Source organism: Aspergillus ibericus, assembly GCF_003184845.1.
Source record: "Aspergillus ibericus CBS 121593 unplaced genomic scaffold BO80scaffold_8, whole genome shotgun sequence".
Taxonomy (NCBI): Eukaryota; Fungi; Ascomycota; class Eurotiomycetes; order Eurotiales; family Aspergillaceae; genus Aspergillus; species Aspergillus ibericus.
Window position 1 is genome coordinate 220330 of NW_020292106.1, and position 16675 is coordinate 237004.

General features: G+C 54.6%; 7 protein-coding genes across 7 annotated transcripts; 3 read left to right on the forward strand and 4 right to left on the reverse strand.

Annotated features, from left to right (window-relative positions):
- Positions 1–1854: 1854 nt before the first annotated feature.
- BO80DRAFT_349366 (RNP domain protein) lies at positions 1855–3717 on the reverse strand (the record flags this gene model as incomplete). The annotated part of the gene is made up of 7 exons (XM_025715500.1): positions 1855–1994; positions 2046–2630; positions 2726–2777; positions 2863–3012; positions 3066–3159; positions 3329–3395; positions 3498–3717. 7 exons carry the CDS (start codon positions 3715–3717, stop codon positions 1855–1857), a joined length of 1308 nt encoding a protein of 435 aa, XP_025578071.1.
- A 255-nt stretch (positions 3718–3972) lies between these two features.
- On the reverse strand, positions 3973–5181 carry BO80DRAFT_269322 (uncharacterized protein). The gene is made up of 2 exons (XM_025714814.1): positions 4649–5181; positions 3973–4212 (listed from the first exon to the last, which is right to left on the reverse strand). Exons 1-2 carry the CDS (start codon positions 5088–5090, stop codon positions 4061–4063), a joined length of 594 nt encoding a protein of 197 aa, XP_025578072.1. The 5' UTR covers positions 5091–5181; the 3' UTR covers positions 3973–4060.
- A 1467-nt stretch (positions 5182–6648) lies between these two features.
- Positions 6649–7785, forward strand: BO80DRAFT_462434 (uncharacterized protein). The gene is made up of 2 exons (XM_025722513.1): positions 6649–7189; positions 7277–7785. The coding sequence occupies exons 1-2, from the start codon at positions 6677–6679 to the stop codon at positions 7607–7609; spliced, it is 846 nt and encodes a 281-aa protein (XP_025578073.1). The 5' UTR covers positions 6649–6676; the 3' UTR covers positions 7610–7785.
- BO80DRAFT_500064 (uncharacterized protein) lies at positions 7753–9125 on the reverse strand (the record flags this gene model as incomplete). The annotated part of the gene is made up of 1 exon (XM_025724213.1): positions 7753–9125. The coding sequence occupies exon 1, from the start codon at positions 9073–9075 to the stop codon at positions 7753–7755; it is 1323 nt and encodes a 440-aa protein (XP_025578074.1). The 5' UTR covers positions 9076–9125.
- A 183-nt stretch (positions 9126–9308) lies between these two features.
- Positions 9309–11260, forward strand: BO80DRAFT_375830 (WD domain protein). The gene is made up of 3 exons (XM_025716636.1): positions 9309–9915; positions 9975–10809; positions 10925–11260. Exons 1-3 carry the CDS (start codon positions 9381–9383, stop codon positions 11142–11144), a joined length of 1590 nt encoding a protein of 529 aa, XP_025578075.1. The 5' UTR covers positions 9309–9380; the 3' UTR covers positions 11145–11260.
- Positions 11177–11686, forward strand: BO80DRAFT_269392 (uncharacterized protein). The gene has a single exon (XM_025714815.1). It carries the CDS (start codon positions 11270–11272, stop codon positions 11531–11533), a length of 264 nt encoding a protein of 87 aa, XP_025578076.1. The 5' UTR covers positions 11177–11269; the 3' UTR covers positions 11534–11686.
- BO80DRAFT_269406 (GTPase-activating protein BUD2) lies at positions 11687–16096 on the reverse strand. Its single transcript, XM_025714816.1, has 2 exons — positions 12845–16096; positions 11687–12796 (listed from the first exon to the last, which is right to left on the reverse strand). The coding sequence occupies exons 1-2, from the start codon at positions 15669–15671 to the stop codon at positions 11841–11843; spliced, it is 3783 nt and encodes a 1260-aa protein (XP_025578077.1). The 5' UTR covers positions 15672–16096; the 3' UTR covers positions 11687–11840.
- Between the last annotated feature and the right edge of the window lie 579 nt (positions 16097–16675).

Below are 16675 nucleotides of genomic sequence, written 5' to 3' on the forward strand. Positions count from 1 at the left end.
GGATCAATCCTATCTAGAAAATAATATTAATATTATAGGATTCGCTATAAGTTGAATTCTATACTTGTAGTAGAGTAAGCTTCAACCCCGCTGACCAGGTAATCGCTCAGGGTTATCGCCGAAGACAGGGGCCTCGCAGGACATCCGTGGCAGGTTCCTTATGATATCGAATCTGAGCCCGATGCCCGTGGGAGAACTTGCCGCGGAGACTGGTCTTATAGGGTTACTGCCAGCCAACTGTCTAATAACTCCGGCGCTGAGTTGGAGGGTGTGGTTCGGGCGTATGCGTGGGGGGTTAAAAGTGGTGTTTGCGGTGACGGTTGCGGCGTGTGGGATGACGGTGCCGGTTAGTTTAGTTTAATTCGTGGGCGAATGTGAATGTCAGGAAGAACTCGTAGCCTTGTGGGGAAGGTGGTGGTGGTGGTGGGTTGGAAGAGGGGTGGGTTGTTGGTCGGATCTTGTGTGTGCAGTGGGAGGGAATCTTGATTATATTCTATTTCTATGTGAGATGTCTGGTCGGCGATGGTACTAGGCACGACTCATAATATTTTATTACTATATAAATCCCTACTAATATATTTTCATTCTCCCCGATCCTGCTAAACTAGATAATCTCAATGTTCAACTAGTACTATCACGTATGTCTGATTCATAATTCGTGGGCGAGCCCAGCTAGAGCATACTATCTAGGAACTATAAACCGTATCCTACTAAATAGCTAGACCTTATATCCCCATCATCTATCTCAATATTCCCAGTTACTACTTACCACTTCCTAGCCTTTTTAATCAAACGTCCTGCTTATAGATAGCAATATCATACCACATCCTATCAATTAACCGCACTGTAATAAGCGAACAATACATTAAAATCTGGCTCATCCTTACTACATTCAGCAAGTATATATGCAGACCAGTCTCGCTTCATTCGTCTAAGTGGCTACAGTATCTCGCTGGTTTCTGGCTACTTCATTCGAGTCAGTCCGAGGCAAAATTACCAGTAAAACAGCTCTAACAAACTAATCCCATTATTAAGACAGGGTGATGCGCAGACGGGGCCATCTCGACCGTCGGCCCAGAACCACACCGAAGCGTGTCTGATGAGTTGGGTGGGAAGTGATGAGTTCAAGACCTGACTATACGGCATTGTTACTCGTTTTGATTCCTGATCGATTCAGAATTTCTTAGACTCGACTTCTGGACTAAGACTAAACATTGGCGAGTATTTTATGTAAGATAGGGTATTTTGTTATGATATCTCCATATATCTCTGTTGTAAGTGGAGTAAGTTGAGATAGAAACAGTGATTAAATAGACGGAAGGCTCTGTTCTGTGGTATGACCTGATTTCATATAGTCTCTTCGGATCCAGTTATTAGCCTGAGGACTGCATCGTGTGTACTACTCACCTGGCCAGGTTAGCATCAACGGTTGCATCCGACCTGTCTCAGTTGGCAGCCAGCCAACGAGGTAGTACATGATCATATCCTAGTCAAACACCTACACTGCCATACTGCCATACTGCCATGGGATACGCCTTACACCTACAGGGACATTTAAATCAATCGTCAAAACCTCTCCGGAGCCGCAATTTCGCTAGGCACCATCCAAACGCACAGAACAAATCCAGAGCCATCCGCCTGCAATTTCAACTTGAACCACACCCGATTTGTCCCCACGAGACCAGATCGTCGGAGAGAAGATAACAAAACTAAGCGGGATAGCAACAAAACATCATAAGGTGTGATATGAACAAAAGCAGACGCCAACCGGTCATTCTCTTCTCGATTCGGAGTGTTACATCGCAAACTTTTCGCCCTCGACATTCCTCCGGAAGCAAAGAACATATGGTAGTATTACATGATCTGATCCTGCGTGATGGGAGCAGTCGGCTCGGCGCCGTCCATCGGCTCGCCCGGTCCGGGGCCGGCGTTCATATACTTGACGAACGTAATGCCCAGGGGACGACCGCCGTACTGGTAGCCTGTGAACTTGGCTGTAACAGCATGTCAGTCCGAATTCCACGCGCATCAATCACACGACTTACCGATCGCAGTCTCCGCAGTATCGCCGTTATCAAACTGGACCACACCGGTGCCGCGCGAACGACCGTTGGGCTCGTACTGGATCTCAGCACGGTCAACCTTGCCAATGGTCGAGAACAGATCCACCAGATCCTCGTTGCAAGTCGACCAAGGCAGGTTGCGCACGTAGATGACCGAGCCCTTGTCGCCGCCAGAGGTAGCAAAATCGGTGAAAGGGTTGGGAGGCACCGAGGCCATTCCCTCGAAACCGGGGCCACCACCGAAACCGCCAGGGGCGCCGCCGCCATAACCGCCGCGGAAACCTCCGCCGAAGCCACCACGACCACCACCGAAGCCGCCGCGACCGCCGAAGCCACCCCGGCCACCGAAGCCACCACCAAAGCCGCCACGGCCACCAAAGCCGGGTCCGGCACCAGCGAAGCGATCTTCACGGACCTCCAGCGCACGTCCCTGCCAGTCGTATCCGTTGAACTGTTGGATGGCATTGCGAGCATCCTCGGGCGACTCGAACGCGACAATACCAGAGCCCTTGGGGCGGCCCGTAGCATCGGTATGCACATCAGCACGGATCACAGCGCCTTGCTGAGCTAGAAGGTGATGTCAGTCGAGAGGGCGGCCGTCAATGGAGAGGGGAAGGAGGCAGAGGAGGCGGTTGAAGATGCTCTGCCGTCCCGATACTTACCAGCTTGGCGGAAAAGATCCTTCAAATCTTGCCAGCCAACGTTGAACGGAAGCTAAACAGGCCACTGTCAATACCTAATCCCGTGTCGAGCATGACATCAGATTTTCCCATGGGGGCGGGGGCAGGGGCACACAAACATTCGACACGTAGAGCTGGCGGCCACCGGCACCACCAGGAGCTCCGCCAGGGCCACCAGGACCACCGAAGCCACCGAAGCCTCCGCGACCAGCGCCTCCGAAATCTCCACGGGAAGGGCCTCCGGTGAAACGAGGCTCGGGTTCACGGTCCTGCTGAAGTCAGCATCCCCTGTCTATCTCCCCACGGGCCAGAAGCAATGTACCTCGCGAACGTAGACGAGACGTCCCATCAAGTTCTGGTTGCTAAGGGTGTTGACAGCATTCTGCGCTTGATCCCTGGTCGCGTATTCCACAATCCTAGAACGACAGTCAGAAATATCCAGAGGACGCCAAGGAGACAACTCACCCGCATCCCTACAGTATCCCGGACGGCCAGGCCCAGCCCGTCAACCCAAACAGTCCATAACAAACGAACCAACGGGGGAAAATCCAGAAACACAAAGGGAAAAGAAACCAGCCACACTACGCATTGGCGCCCACCTTCGACATTCCATTGGGAAGCAGTAAGACATCGGCAAAGATCACTTCTCCAGCTGTTCGAGCGATGCGGAACGTCCCCCTCCAAAGTCAGCCACAGATTCCAGACCGGCGTAAAACGCATCACACCCCCAGCAACATGATATGACCCTGCTCACCCTGTCTCATAAAGTCTTTCAGATGATGCCACTTGACATCGTAGGAGAGGTTGCCCACATAGACACGACGGTCTTGCTGGGACGACTCGCGCACGGCTTGCATCATTTGTTCTTTGGCAACTGCGCGATCTTCGAACGAACGAGGAGGAGGTGGGTAGCTGCCGCGCCCACCGTAACCAGAAGCAGAATGACCACCGGAAGCGCCTTGGGTCGTACTCATAGGCGAACGAGAACGACGGTCGGAGCGGCGATAGTCGTCACGGCTGCGAGAACGACTGCGAGGCGAGTACGAGCGACGGCTGCGTCGGGGACTACGAGAACGGCGACGGGGGGAACGAGACCTCTCGCGCTGCGCGTGGTCAGTGTCGTCAAAGGCAGAGGGAGACATCGACGGAGAAGAGCGAGCGCGCGAGGGACGGCAGAGGGAGGGTGGGGATTAAAAGAGAGGCAAAGAAGATGAGACAAAGTGGGTGGGCGGATCAGCGCGCAAGGTCCCTAGGGTGGGTGTGGGTGGGTTGGTTGGATGAGAGAGATGAGGAATCGGGCGATGGGAATGGGTAGAGTTAGGTTGGTGAAGGAGGAAGCAGAGCAAGGCAGGCAAGAATGGGACTCGATTGGATTATTGGGTCCGAGTTCCGGGACGAGCCACAAACTGGTCCAGTCAGGTGACCCGGTGCTGATTTGGGTTTAGCGTCAGACGCCAGGCCGGGGGACCCTGGGGAAAGTCACGGGCGCTCAGGCACCGACACAACCGAGAGGAGGGGAAAGCTGTCAGGCACTCGGGGTGCTTCACAGTGGATGGTCATGATCACAGAGATAAGGAAGATGAAGTATAAATCAGAACAATAGAAGAGACCAAGCAAAACAACCATCCAGCAAATCGAGAAGAGGCGTGGGTGATAGATAGATAGATGGATGAGAATGGGGCCAACCGTGAGGAGTGGGGATGACGGATTCCCGAACGTGAGCACCGCCCAGCACTACCTATTCGGTGGTAGCAGCTGATGGCCAGTCGGCCAGTGTCCACCATCCCCAGTCCAAGCTGGCCGCAAAGCAATCCATCCCTTCCCCCCAGGCAATCCCGAACCATCACACCCACCCTAAAAAAGGCACCAGGTCCCAGTCGTAGCTACAACGGAAAGCATACTTACTTGATAGGGTCGATAGACGTCGGCTGAAGATCTCGGCCTGGATGGTAAGCCACCGAATCCACGGTCGGGATAGAACAAAGCAGCAGAAGAAGGGGATTACCAAAGTACGAAGAAAGGTGAAGAGGGGAAACTGAGATGGGGGACGGGAAAGAGATGGGGTAGGGAGAAGAAAGAAGACGGAGGAGGAGGCGAGAGGCGAGAGAGATAAAGGAGGGTGACGGCGGGAGGGGGGAAGACAGACGGACAGAAAGACCAGTGGTGGTAGTGGTGGTGGTGGGCGGGCGTGAGAGGAGACTTGGAGTGGGTGTGTAAGGATTCGGAGCACCAGCCAGCCAGCCAGCAGCCAGCAGTCAGCCAGCAAGAGGAAAAAGAAAAGACGAGACAAGAGCAAGACCAGTTCCAGCCCGTGTGTGTGTCCAGGGCAGATCCAATCCCATCCCATCCCCTCCGCCAGGTGCCTGCGCTCTCAAGGCTGGCTGCCTGTCAGACCGTTCGGCACAGCATGCAGCACGCCGTATGATTGGCCTCCCCTCGGAGCCCATCCGCAGACACCGGCCACTGAGCGTAGTCCATCCTGTCGATGGTCGCAGCAGATTCTCCAAGGGCATGTTGCTCTGACTCGGCATGCCCGCCCGCCGACAAGCAGCCGTCCCTGCCGGAGTGGGAACCCGGCCCATGGCGAGGGGAGAATGCCTGGGGGTTGATGCTGATGCTGATGATGGCATGTGCAGCCTAGACAAGGGGCCAAGGGAGGGGGGGAGGACACTGATCCATCCCTCCCTCCCTTCCTCCCTCGGGCGGGACACTCATATCACCCGTCATGTCATTCCCATCTGGGGGAAGAATGTGAGGCATCCCGAAGTATAAATCGAGGCCAGAATTGGGGGGAACCAAGGGCAACGGAGGACAACGTGGGCAGGATGTACAAGGTGGATCAAGATAACAGCAAACAGTCCGGGGGAGGTGTTCAGGATCAGGGATGGATGGAGTCGCAGAAGTGCATAGCAGAGTAGAGAAAGAAATCACCCACCCATGATGGTATTAGCTTCAAGGTTGATGAAGACAACTAGGAAAAAGACAATGCGGATGGAAGGGGGGAATGATAAGTGAGTGATCGAGGAGAAGGATGTGGTGATGATAATAGAAGAGCCAGGTGGATGAATGGATGGGGGGAGGGTCTGGATCGCCTTGCACGTCGGAGGACGACTGGCTATCAGAAGGTGAACAAATCGGAGGGAAGGGAGGGGCCAGCAATGATGGGGATAAGCAAAGCACCCCCGATTGTGATCGAGTCCGACAGCCGGGCAGGGATGGGGGTTTCGCCGGTGGGGTGGTTCAAATAAATAGAGCAGTGGATATGAATGAATTATTACGGAGTATGAAAAGAGGGATTCAGTGACAACGAGTCTATCAGCTGGTGCATCCCGCGGAATTCATTCCATGGATGCTGCGATCAACAGTCAACACTGAGGAGCTGACAGCCTATCACAGTGGATGCACAGTTGCATAGATCATCAGGCACAGGCACATCACTGAGCACCTTAATGGATTGTTTACTCGACACGAACCACACGCATTCCTATATATTACGTAGGCATTGCAACATACGAACAATACCCACATAGTACTACTTTGTACTACCATTGATGGATGAATGTTATCTCTCCCATCTCCATTCAGTGTCCCCCATACTACATCCACACTATATACAACTAGTAATATACAGAGTCTCAGCCACAACAACCACACCCACCAACCAACATCTGCCATTGAACCAATCCATGATTCCATCAAACAAAGAACTTATACCAATCCACTCTTAGAATTGACCCATCAACCCCAGTAGCCCTACAACCCCAATCAACCCCGACCAACCACAACCGCTGCCGTCACCAGCCAATCTTGGCTCCGCTCAGGCCACCGCTTAAGAAAATCCTCCGCCATCATCCATCCACCTTCACCAACTCCAACCTCCGTCACCTCAATCCAATCCCAACTCACTCTACAACAACAGCCCAACACAACACCATGACCCGACCACAGCCCCTCCTCACCCTCTCCCGGAGGTACCTCACAACCATCGTCACCCCCCGAACTTCGACAACCACAACCAGCCGCCTCCTCCGCGCCCCCCAACCCCAACCAGCACGCCCTCATCTCCGCATCACCACCACAACCCCCCTCATCCGCACCTACCACTCAATCCACTACCCCTCCCCCACGCACCCCTACACGAACTCCCAAACGACCATCCTCAGCGCCGCCCTCCACCACGTCCCAACCCACGGCTTCACCCGGGACGCCCTAACCCTAGGCGCGCGCGACGCCGGCTTCCTCGACGTCTCCGTGCAGCTCTTCCCCCGCGCCGAATTCGACCTCATCCTCTTCTACCTCGCCAGTCGTCGGGGTCTGCTCCGATCGAAAGTCGAAAATGATAATCTGCTTCAGTCGGCGCAGCCGCAGTCCGTGGATGATAAAATCAAGGTCTTGATTATGGAGAGGTTGCGGATGAATGCCGAGGTTAGGGAGAAGTGGGTTGATGTATGTTTATTCCCCTCTCCTATTGTCCTTCTATCTATGTGGTTTGTGGGGGTAGATTGGGGATAGGTATGCTAATGAGGTGTACAGGCACTCGCAATCATGTCCCTCGGCGAAAACATCCCCATGTCGTTATCTGAATTGCACGCGCTCTCGGACGATATTCTTTCGTTGGCGGGGGATGTATCCGTCGATGCATCGTGGTATTCGAAGCGGTTGGCCATCGCGGCGGTGTACGCGTCGTCCGAGTTCATGATGACGCGGGATACGAGTGCGGGATTGCGGGACACGGAGGAGTTTCTGGGCCGGCGGTTGGCGGATGCCAGGGCCGTGGGGGATAAGTTGTCGGGCGTGAAGCAGTGTTTGGGCTTTATGGGGACGACGGCGGTGGGTTTGGGGAGGAGTTGGGGACTGAAGATCTGAGCGGGTGCATCATGTGAGATGTGCTGGGCTTGGAGTGTACTATTATTGCTATTCGTTTAAATGTATGTATGTATGGGTGTCTCTTGCTTGCTTTTCGTCTGGTAGTGATTACTACTGTATATGTACAAATACAACGGGGTCTATTAGTAGGCCTGGGCTTTGGCAATCTCCCGCATGCGATGCTCCAATTTCTCCTGCCAGCCCTCCGGTCCGAACAACTCCCGCACGGCTTTCCGGTTCGGCGCCAGATCCCACCACGGCTCGCGAGTTGACCGCTGGCCTTCGAGTCGGGCCTTCCGCCAATGGGTCCGGAGATCGTGCTCGCGCTGGTTCTTGATCGAGCCGAGAAGACTGCACGTGCGGCGATTAGGTTCCACGCCCGTGACCTCCATATCGCGGAGCAGGGAGACCACACCGGGTAGATCATGACACCCACGCCAGTAGAAGTAAATAAACTCATTATACAGACCCGTCGACCCACCCAGGACCGCCGACGCACGGCCCATGGACTTGATCGTGGCGCGGAACTGGCTGATCAGCTGCGAATCGGGATGATGCAGATTCAGCATCTTGAACGCAACGAGCAGCATCTTGGGATACAGTTCCGTCACAACCGGTTCTACCGGCACGCAGGAAGGTATAGCGAGAGGAGTTCTAGGGGCCTCATCACCGGCGATATCGCCCTTCACGCCTAAGAGTCCCTTCTTCTCCTCGTCGAAATGTCTCAGGATATTGAAGATCCGGTCCTTGCACACCTCCCAGATCCCGGTGTCACCCTTATTCTCATCAATGGCCTCCCACAGTGCCGCTTCGATCTTCACTGATTCCCGCATAACGACCGCCTCAATGGCCCGGTCTATCGAGATCTTCTGCGACGATATCATCTCCGCCATCTCCTCGTCCGTATACTCGCCGGTTTGGAGCTTCTCTTCGATCTCGGTACTCGCTCGCATGGCTGTGGCTTCGCTTTGGCGCTCGGCAGCCCGCGCCTCCGCACGCTTCCGCTTCTCTTTCATGTCCTGGAGTACCGAGTCAAAAATGGCGGAGATTTGCGACATCTCGTCCATTTCTTCCTCACGGAGGGTGGGTTTCGCGCCCGGAGTAGTGGGTTCGGGCTGTGTCTGGCTGCGGCGCTCAGTGCCGAGTTGTTCGAGCAAGTTGCCGAAAATTTGCTTCTCGCTGCTGGTCATGGTGAGGGGCTTCTGGGGAGTGGTGGGCTTAGTGGTCGTCGGCTGAGGGGTGACGGCGGCGGCTCTCTGCCGGATGTAGCTTCTGCGGGGTGCTCTAGGCTTCTCATCTTGGGGCTCTTCTGCCTCGTCGGCAGCGGTATTGGAGGTCGAGTAGTGCTGGGTGTGGCGCAACGAGGAAAGAGATGCACCGGTGAGGGTACGAGTTTGGTACAGGAATGGGACGGGCGAGTTGCGAGCGGCGTGGGTGAGCCATGACCGAGAGATTCGGGCACTCATTTTGTGAAGGGTGGAGGATACAGTCAGTCAGCGAGACTGTGAATTATCTTTCCTTATCTCCCCCGGACTCGCAGTGCTTTCATCGATTTGGTCGAGGCGAAGGTAAATCGTCGCCGAGATTCTAGCGGACGGGCCAATCGAGGCCGCTTGTCCCATTAATCAAGACCACGTGATCACGCGGCGCTTCGAACGCGCGAATCCGCCGCGATGGCAAAAGCCCATCCTGCGCCCATCGAGCACCATTGTCCATTCAGCAATCCCGGTGTGCAGATATCCCCTCAGTGGAGGAGTGAACAACCGCCAAGATGGTTAAAGAAGAGATCTCCGAGTTCGAAAAGCAGCGGCTAGCTAACATTGCTGAACGCGATGCGCTCCTCAAAAAGCTCACCATGGAGGCCCAGTCCTCCGGGCTATTCCCGCCCAAGATGCCCAAGCCGGCCGCGAAGGATCAGTCTCGGTCGAAGAAGAAGGCACCCGTGAAGAGGGTCAAGGAGGAAACTCCGCAGCCGCGCCGCATGTCCTCCCGGCTGAGGGGTATCGCGGCGGAGAGTGAGGTCGCGAAGCGCAAGGCAGAGGAGGAGAACGAGGCGCTGCAGGCGGCGGAGCGCGCAAAGCGCGTTCGCAAGTCGGATAACTTCTCCTTCAATGAGATGGTGGTGTATGGCCAGAAATTATCCGGGGATAGTCTGATTGGGGTGGATGTGGTTACGAAGGGCGTCGCAATCCCTTACCAGCGGACATTTGGCGACGACGATGTCCAAAAGACGACGGACAAGGATCTAAAGGCGCTGAGGAAGGAAATGAACGGATTGAAGCTCTGGGAAGCATGGGAACCTAATCGTCTGTCTGCCCTTTCCATCTCATCCCCAGAACCCCCAGCTAACCATCCATCCCATCAGGAATCAAACTCACCCCCGAACGAATCTACTCCATGACCTTCCACCCCACCGAATCCAAGCCTCTCATCTTCGCCGGCGACAAACTAGGCCACCTAGGTATCCTCGACGCCTCACAAGAGAAGCCCACCTCAATCAAACACGAAGCCAACGACGACGACGAAGACGAAGAAGACGACGACCCCGACCCGGTCCTCACGACCGTAAAACCACACACGCGCACCATCAGCGCCATGCACATCCACCCCTCCAAACCCACCACCCTCTACACAGCCAGCTACGACAGTTCCATCCGCGCCATGGACCTCGAGAAATCCACCAGCACAGAACAATACGCCCCGGAATCCACCTCCTCCGACGAACCCATCTCCGGAATCGACATGGCCCTCTCCGACCCCAACGTCCTGTACTGGACAACCCTAGACGGCGAATTCGGCCGTCACGACATCCGCACCAAATCCAAACCCACCGTCTCAACCTGGCAACTCTCCGAGAAGAAAATCGGCGGCTTCTCCCTCTACCCAACCCAACCCCATTACTTCGCAACCGCCAGTCTCGACCGCTCCATGCGTCTCTGGGACTTGCGCATGCTCCAGAAGAACAAATCTCAGGACCCTGTCCCAGTCGGCGAACATTACAGCCGACTTTCTGTCTCGCATGCTGCCTTCAACAGCGCCGGACAAATCGCGACGTCATCCTACGACGATACGCTTAAGATCTACGATCTGAAAGCAAAGGGCATCTCATCCTGGGAGAACGGGCATACGATTCCCGAGGACGAGCTAGGTCCTGATACGATCGTCCGACATAATTGTCAGACGGGGAGATGGGTTACTATGTATGTCATCTTCTTTCCTCGAACCCCCCCACACCACCACGTTGTCTCTCTCCCCTCTAGTCTCTAATACCCTCATCATCCCGCAATCATCCTGAAAATAGTACTAACGAAACAGTCTCCGCCCCCAATGGCAACAAAACCCCCAATCGCACATCCAGCGGTTCTGCATCGGAAACATGAACCGGTTTGTGGATATCTACAGCGGCGCAGGAGATCAGCTGGCGCAGTTGGGTGGAGACGGGATCACGGCAGTGCCGGCGGTGGCTGTTTTCCATCGCAGTAAGAATTGGGTGGCGGGGGGTACGGCGAGTGGGAAGATTTGTTTGTGGATGTGATGTATTTTATAGGATTTGTATTTATGCTTGGCGGGGGTGTATACTTATAGGTTCGTAGCGTATAGTATGTATGGGATGTATGATGAAATGTTGGTAGCAGTACTGAGTAGTAATGGATATTATGGATGCAGGAACGGTCTAAGGTGAGTACTCATTCATCTATGCCCAGAGGAAAGGTAGACGCTATTTACAAGAATCAAAATCATAGACAACCAGCAGCACCCGCTGTCTACAATCCATACATCATCCATGGAAGATCATATCCGGCACTCTGCTCAGGACCTCTTGTTTTCCACGTAAAAACAGCCATCAGAGCAGGGTATCAACACCATGACAAATGCTTTCCAAAAACAACCGGCGGAAGAGGTGGTAGGGAGAACGAACGTTAAATCATGGGCACATGCGGAGGGAACAAGGAGTCGGAAAATAATGTAAAGGCAGAAAATTTACACCAGAAGATGCAGCGATTTCACGTCCGGAAATCAAGCTCTCGTGTTGTACACAGAAGTAGCTGCCCGCAAGGTATGGCACCGCTTTGCAGGAGCTTCGATGAGATCCGTGAGGATCAGATAACGGGCGGGACAGCCGTAGAATGAAAAGGCAGGTTTCTTTTGGGAGCCGCGAGCGGGGACCAGATGCTTGGAATCACCACCTTGCCCCAATGCACGGGTGTGAATTAGAAAAGGAGCATGCGCGTCATGACTCACTTCGCTGTTCCTCACGCGATTGCTGGGCCTGTTCCCGATCCTTGGCTTTCCGCCGCGACGGAGGGACAAAATCAAAGAATCGGTACTTACTCGACGTCTCTCTGGTAATGCTGGACCGGCGAGACTTCGAGGGCTCCTGGTCAAGCGAGTAGGTAGAGGAGTTCTTCGAGCTACCGGTGCTGTCCCGAGGATCAGCCCACCGCGGTATTGAGAATGGCACTCGACTCTGGTCCCACGTGGCGGAAGAAGAGCTGGGAGGTGTATCCTCATCCGCTTCAGGCGCGTAATCGGTAGACCGACGGGGGAGTGAAGGCCTCGAGGTGAAATAGCCAATCGAGTTGCGATGGCTGCCCGTAAGGGATGTCGACCCCGCAACCGCTGCCTCCGTGGCCGGACTCGTAGGTTTGGAGCTCTCATCGTAGAAGGTCACTGATCGTTCCATCGAATCAACCAGCTCTTCCCATTTGACTTCGAGACTTCCGTTGGGACGCTCGGCTTGTTCCGCACGGCTCAAACATTCCTTGGTGCGTTGGTAGAGACGCAGGGCCAGCTCATGGAATTTGCTGACTGCCGGATCGATTTCTTCCAGTTCGCTCAGCCTTTCCGGTGCTATTTCGAGCCAGATGCTAATCAGGTTGGCAAAGCTCCGCGCATGGTCAATGAGGAAAGGAAGGCTAGGGAATCCTTCGCGGGAGGTTGGGGGAAGGCGACCCAGAATTTGAATGGGGGTGGCATAGGAGGGCGTGACGATTGGAGCTGGACGATCGGCCGGGATAGCGCAAATGGAATCCACAAACTGTTTGAAGTCGGCGCGATTGCTGACCAGGAACTTGTTCATCGGTTCCATCCAAGGCTCCTTGCTGCCGAAAGTAGTCATATTGGCCAAGCCTTGCAAAGCCTTCGCGATCAGGGTCAGGGTGCGTTGGGCGCGAGGGCGCGGGTGGTCTGCGTGTATTAGAAATAAACCCAACGGACACAGAAGAGGAGAAATACCTTTAAGCAATCCAAACAGTTTCGGATTGAGGATTGCCGGACAAAAGAACCGCAGGAAGAGAAAGCCTGACACACTACTGTAGGTGACTGACCGAAGAAAATCACCGTACCGATCCTCTGCGCAGGCTCGGATGTGTCGAAAGATGAGCCTCAGTTCGGCCGGGCATCTCGACGCGGAGCTTGCAATCGCTTTCCAGACCGCGGTGCTCAGGTTGACAAGATTCCTCCAGTTACGATCGAGATCATCTGATCGGTGTACACGGGAGGGATCAACCTCGCACTCCGGATCCGTTTCGTCAATATCGCGTAGCCGCTCCCCAATGGTTTCTTCCAAATATTCTTTCCCCAGGCGACGCATATGGTAGTCAAGCGCCTTGGTGAGCAGAGAGTTCCCTCGGAAAAGAAGGTTCGCCTCGACGGTGGCAGTGCGGCCCATGTCCCTGACGAGGACTTCTCTTTCTTGGCCGGACTCACGGGAGTCATTGGAATGGATTCTTGTGGTATACCTTAGCCTGTTGGCGGTCGATTCCTTGTGCAACCCATCAATCTCATCCTCTACCAACGCCGATATCCACTCGACGGTCGTGCCCGACACCTGGTAAATATTCAGAAGTGCATCGGACAGCTGATTGAGTTCTGAGGACATGACTTGAGCCATGTTGATAGTGAGGCCGTTGGTGAAGGAATGCAGGATTTCAGACATCGGCGTATACTCATGCGACATGAGAACCACCGTCTCCTCCATACGAGCTCGCATGAGCATCTCACCCACGGGTTGATCCTTGTCATCCAAAATCGGCCACCATTTCTCGGTTTCCACCCCTGGCTGCAGATCGTCCAGCTTCAAATCCACCCTGCCGAATGTAGCATCATGAGAGGACAACTCAACATCGTCTAACAAGCGCGAGGGGCTGCCATGGTCGTGACTCAAGGCATAGGAGCCATGGGCGATCAGCGTCCAATCCTTTTGTGTTGTATTGATTGTTTTCACCAGTATCGAAACCTGGGAGAGGACAGGCGGAAGATCACTAAAAATAAAGTCTTCTCGCCAAAACGGGTTGGCCGTGCGATACTTGACAGCTGTTTTAGCCCGGATCTCTCCGTCAAGAAGAACCTCAGTGTAATAGTCGCTCACGGCAGAGGTCGGGGTGGAGTTGCTATGCGATCGTGATTGCTTCCGGCTTCGGGGAGCTTTCTCAGCGGCTTTGTTTCGCAGTAGTTTTGCTTCCGTCACTCTCACATTGAGCACCCTCTCGATCCTAAACATATCTGCCATGGAGGGAGGAGCAGCGTCGGCCGACCCGGACGCACTTTTGGGATCTTCCTCTGCAGGAGTTTCAGGGCCATAGAGCTCCGGTATCGTAAAGGCGCGCAGGAGCACAAACCACACCTCAAACAGGACTCGGCTTTCCAGGGCTAGGTACACGGGTCGAGTGATACCGGACGCTGAGTGAACGGCATATTGGGGATATATGGCGATGCAAAATTCATCTTCCAAGACCGAAGAGTGCAACTGCTGCACGGCACAGCGGGAGAGCTGGGAAAGTTGAACGCATGTCACAAGCGTGATGTCGGACTCGGTATACAGCTTGAACGCGCCATTTTCCTGCAATGTGCAACTGACTCTCAGCCAGGACGCAGAAAGAGCTCTCTGTTGTCGATATGTTGAAACCCGCCGACCAGAGGAAGGTCGAACGCCAGAGGCACTGGGCCTGTCCCATAGGAGCATCTTCCCGACCTTGATGATCGCTGCCTCTTTCTGAACCGTGCTCTCGGAGTTTCGCCGGCGATCAACCAGACGGCGGTCTCCTATCGCGACCGATTGGGGTTTTGTCATCTTATTCTGAACGCCTTTGGGTCGGATCGGTTGCCAGCATAGTAAAGCAGCAAGCCAGGAATCGAAGGTTTCGCTTACATGGGGCCTCAATTCCACCCCCAGCCCGGATGTGAATGTTGATACGCTGAGGTAATTTGTCCGTAGTTCGGGATCGACGAGGGAGCGAACCTGACACCCACGAAGATCGGGGATCAAAGTCTTGGCCAGTGCGGGCTCTCCCTTGGCTTGATATATCAGACTTCCCGTGGCAACGTTGATGGCGCAGTAGCCTGATGACCAAGCGGTCGTCGATGCAGTCCGAAACGAAAGAATGCCGTGCATCCTTCCACAAGTTGTTTTCATAAGCTGCAGAATTTTGGATGCATCGGTACTCGACAGCGGGGAAGACGCTTGGTTGGCTGACACGCTCGTCGCTAAGTTCGAACCCCCCGGATGCTTGCTTAACCGTGGACGACCAAGGGACTGACTGAGATAGGTGGGGGACTGGATCGACGGATAGCCAATAGATCCCGTTGGCTCATCCGGTGTTTTTGGCTGGGGATTTGAGGTGTTGATAGAGCCCAGGCGATTCCGGGCTCTGAAAAATGTGTTGGGGGAGATTTCACTCCGCTGATCGTCCAGGGTAGTGGTCCGTGACCGCGCGCGCTGACTTTTCATCTCCACATGTGTATCCTCTTCGTCGCCTGCCGAGTGGTAAGAGTGGTAGTCGCGACGGGATTCTCGATCGGAGGCTCTTGTTCGGGTGGCGGGACGAGGGGAAGCTGCTGCACTTGATGCGAGATACTCCGCCTCCGAGGAAGGTGAGTGGTTGCCAGCCTCAGAATCCGGGGTTACTGTTCGAATGCCTGTGTCTCTGAAGCTGTCGGGATAAACCATCCCATGACGGTCCTTCGAGGAAGATTTCTTGCTGGGTCGCCGCTCGACAGGACGACTGTATATTCCCTGATGGATAGAGTTTCGTTTGAACCCACTCGAACTTTCCGGCTCCATCTTTTATTCCCAACCACGCACGACGGAACCGGCAGCAGCGGCACTCGGGAGAGGTCGCTACAAAATACACGGGACGCAGACAGACGGGCGGAGACACAGAAACTGGTGGTACACTGCGGGATTGTTACCTTGCAGCACGCTGGCACCCAACGTACGCTGCGCAACCGTCCTCGAACAATTGAGGGTCTCTGTCGTCCAATGGGTCGCTAGCTGAACGCATGGAGTCCGGGGTGAGGGAGGGAGGTAAAGTCGCACATTCGGTCGAGGCCGTGGCGTTGTGGGTGCTGGCGATGGTGAGGGGGGGCCGTTAAACGATTGTTCGTTCAGGGGGTGGGAGGATGGGTGGGGGGGGTAGTATTGTGGTGTTGACGGTTGTGACGACGATGGCGGTAGCAGTTAGGTGAGTGGGCGGGAAAGCGCAGCCAGTGGAAGAAAAGTCGAGGGCCAAAATCGCTAGCAAGTGCGGCTAGAATCCAATCCTCCAACAATCCAGTTACGGCGTTGTCGCTGCTAGAAAGGCATCGTCGGGTATGTTAGCTCGGAAGGAAGGAAGCGATGGAGTAAGCGGGTTTGAAAGAGTGCAGCAGCAGAGGTAGCGGTGGTGGTGGCAGAAGTACAGCGAAGAGTGGTTAGGTAGATAGTTCGGTCGGCACAAAGGTTTGGTTCGACCAACCGCAGCGTGATATCATTGGAATTTGGCAAGAGAAGCTTGGGATACGGGGAGAATGAATTGGGAGGGGGATCACACACCTTCATCAGTTGAAATTGACCCTTATGTCCTAGTTAATTAGCCACCCTCTGCAGTGTATCCTGAACCGTCGTAGTCGGGGGTGCGAGGACTAGGCCGATGAAAGGATGGATAATTGGTTGACGGATTGACGGACTGCGTGAAGCCAATTACCCAGACGACGTGCGTTGTGAAAGCTGCAGATCCCGCATCAGCATGGATGCATTTTCTGTACGACAGACGGGGTCTGGTCTGGTCGGGGGGGTGGAAGGTGGGT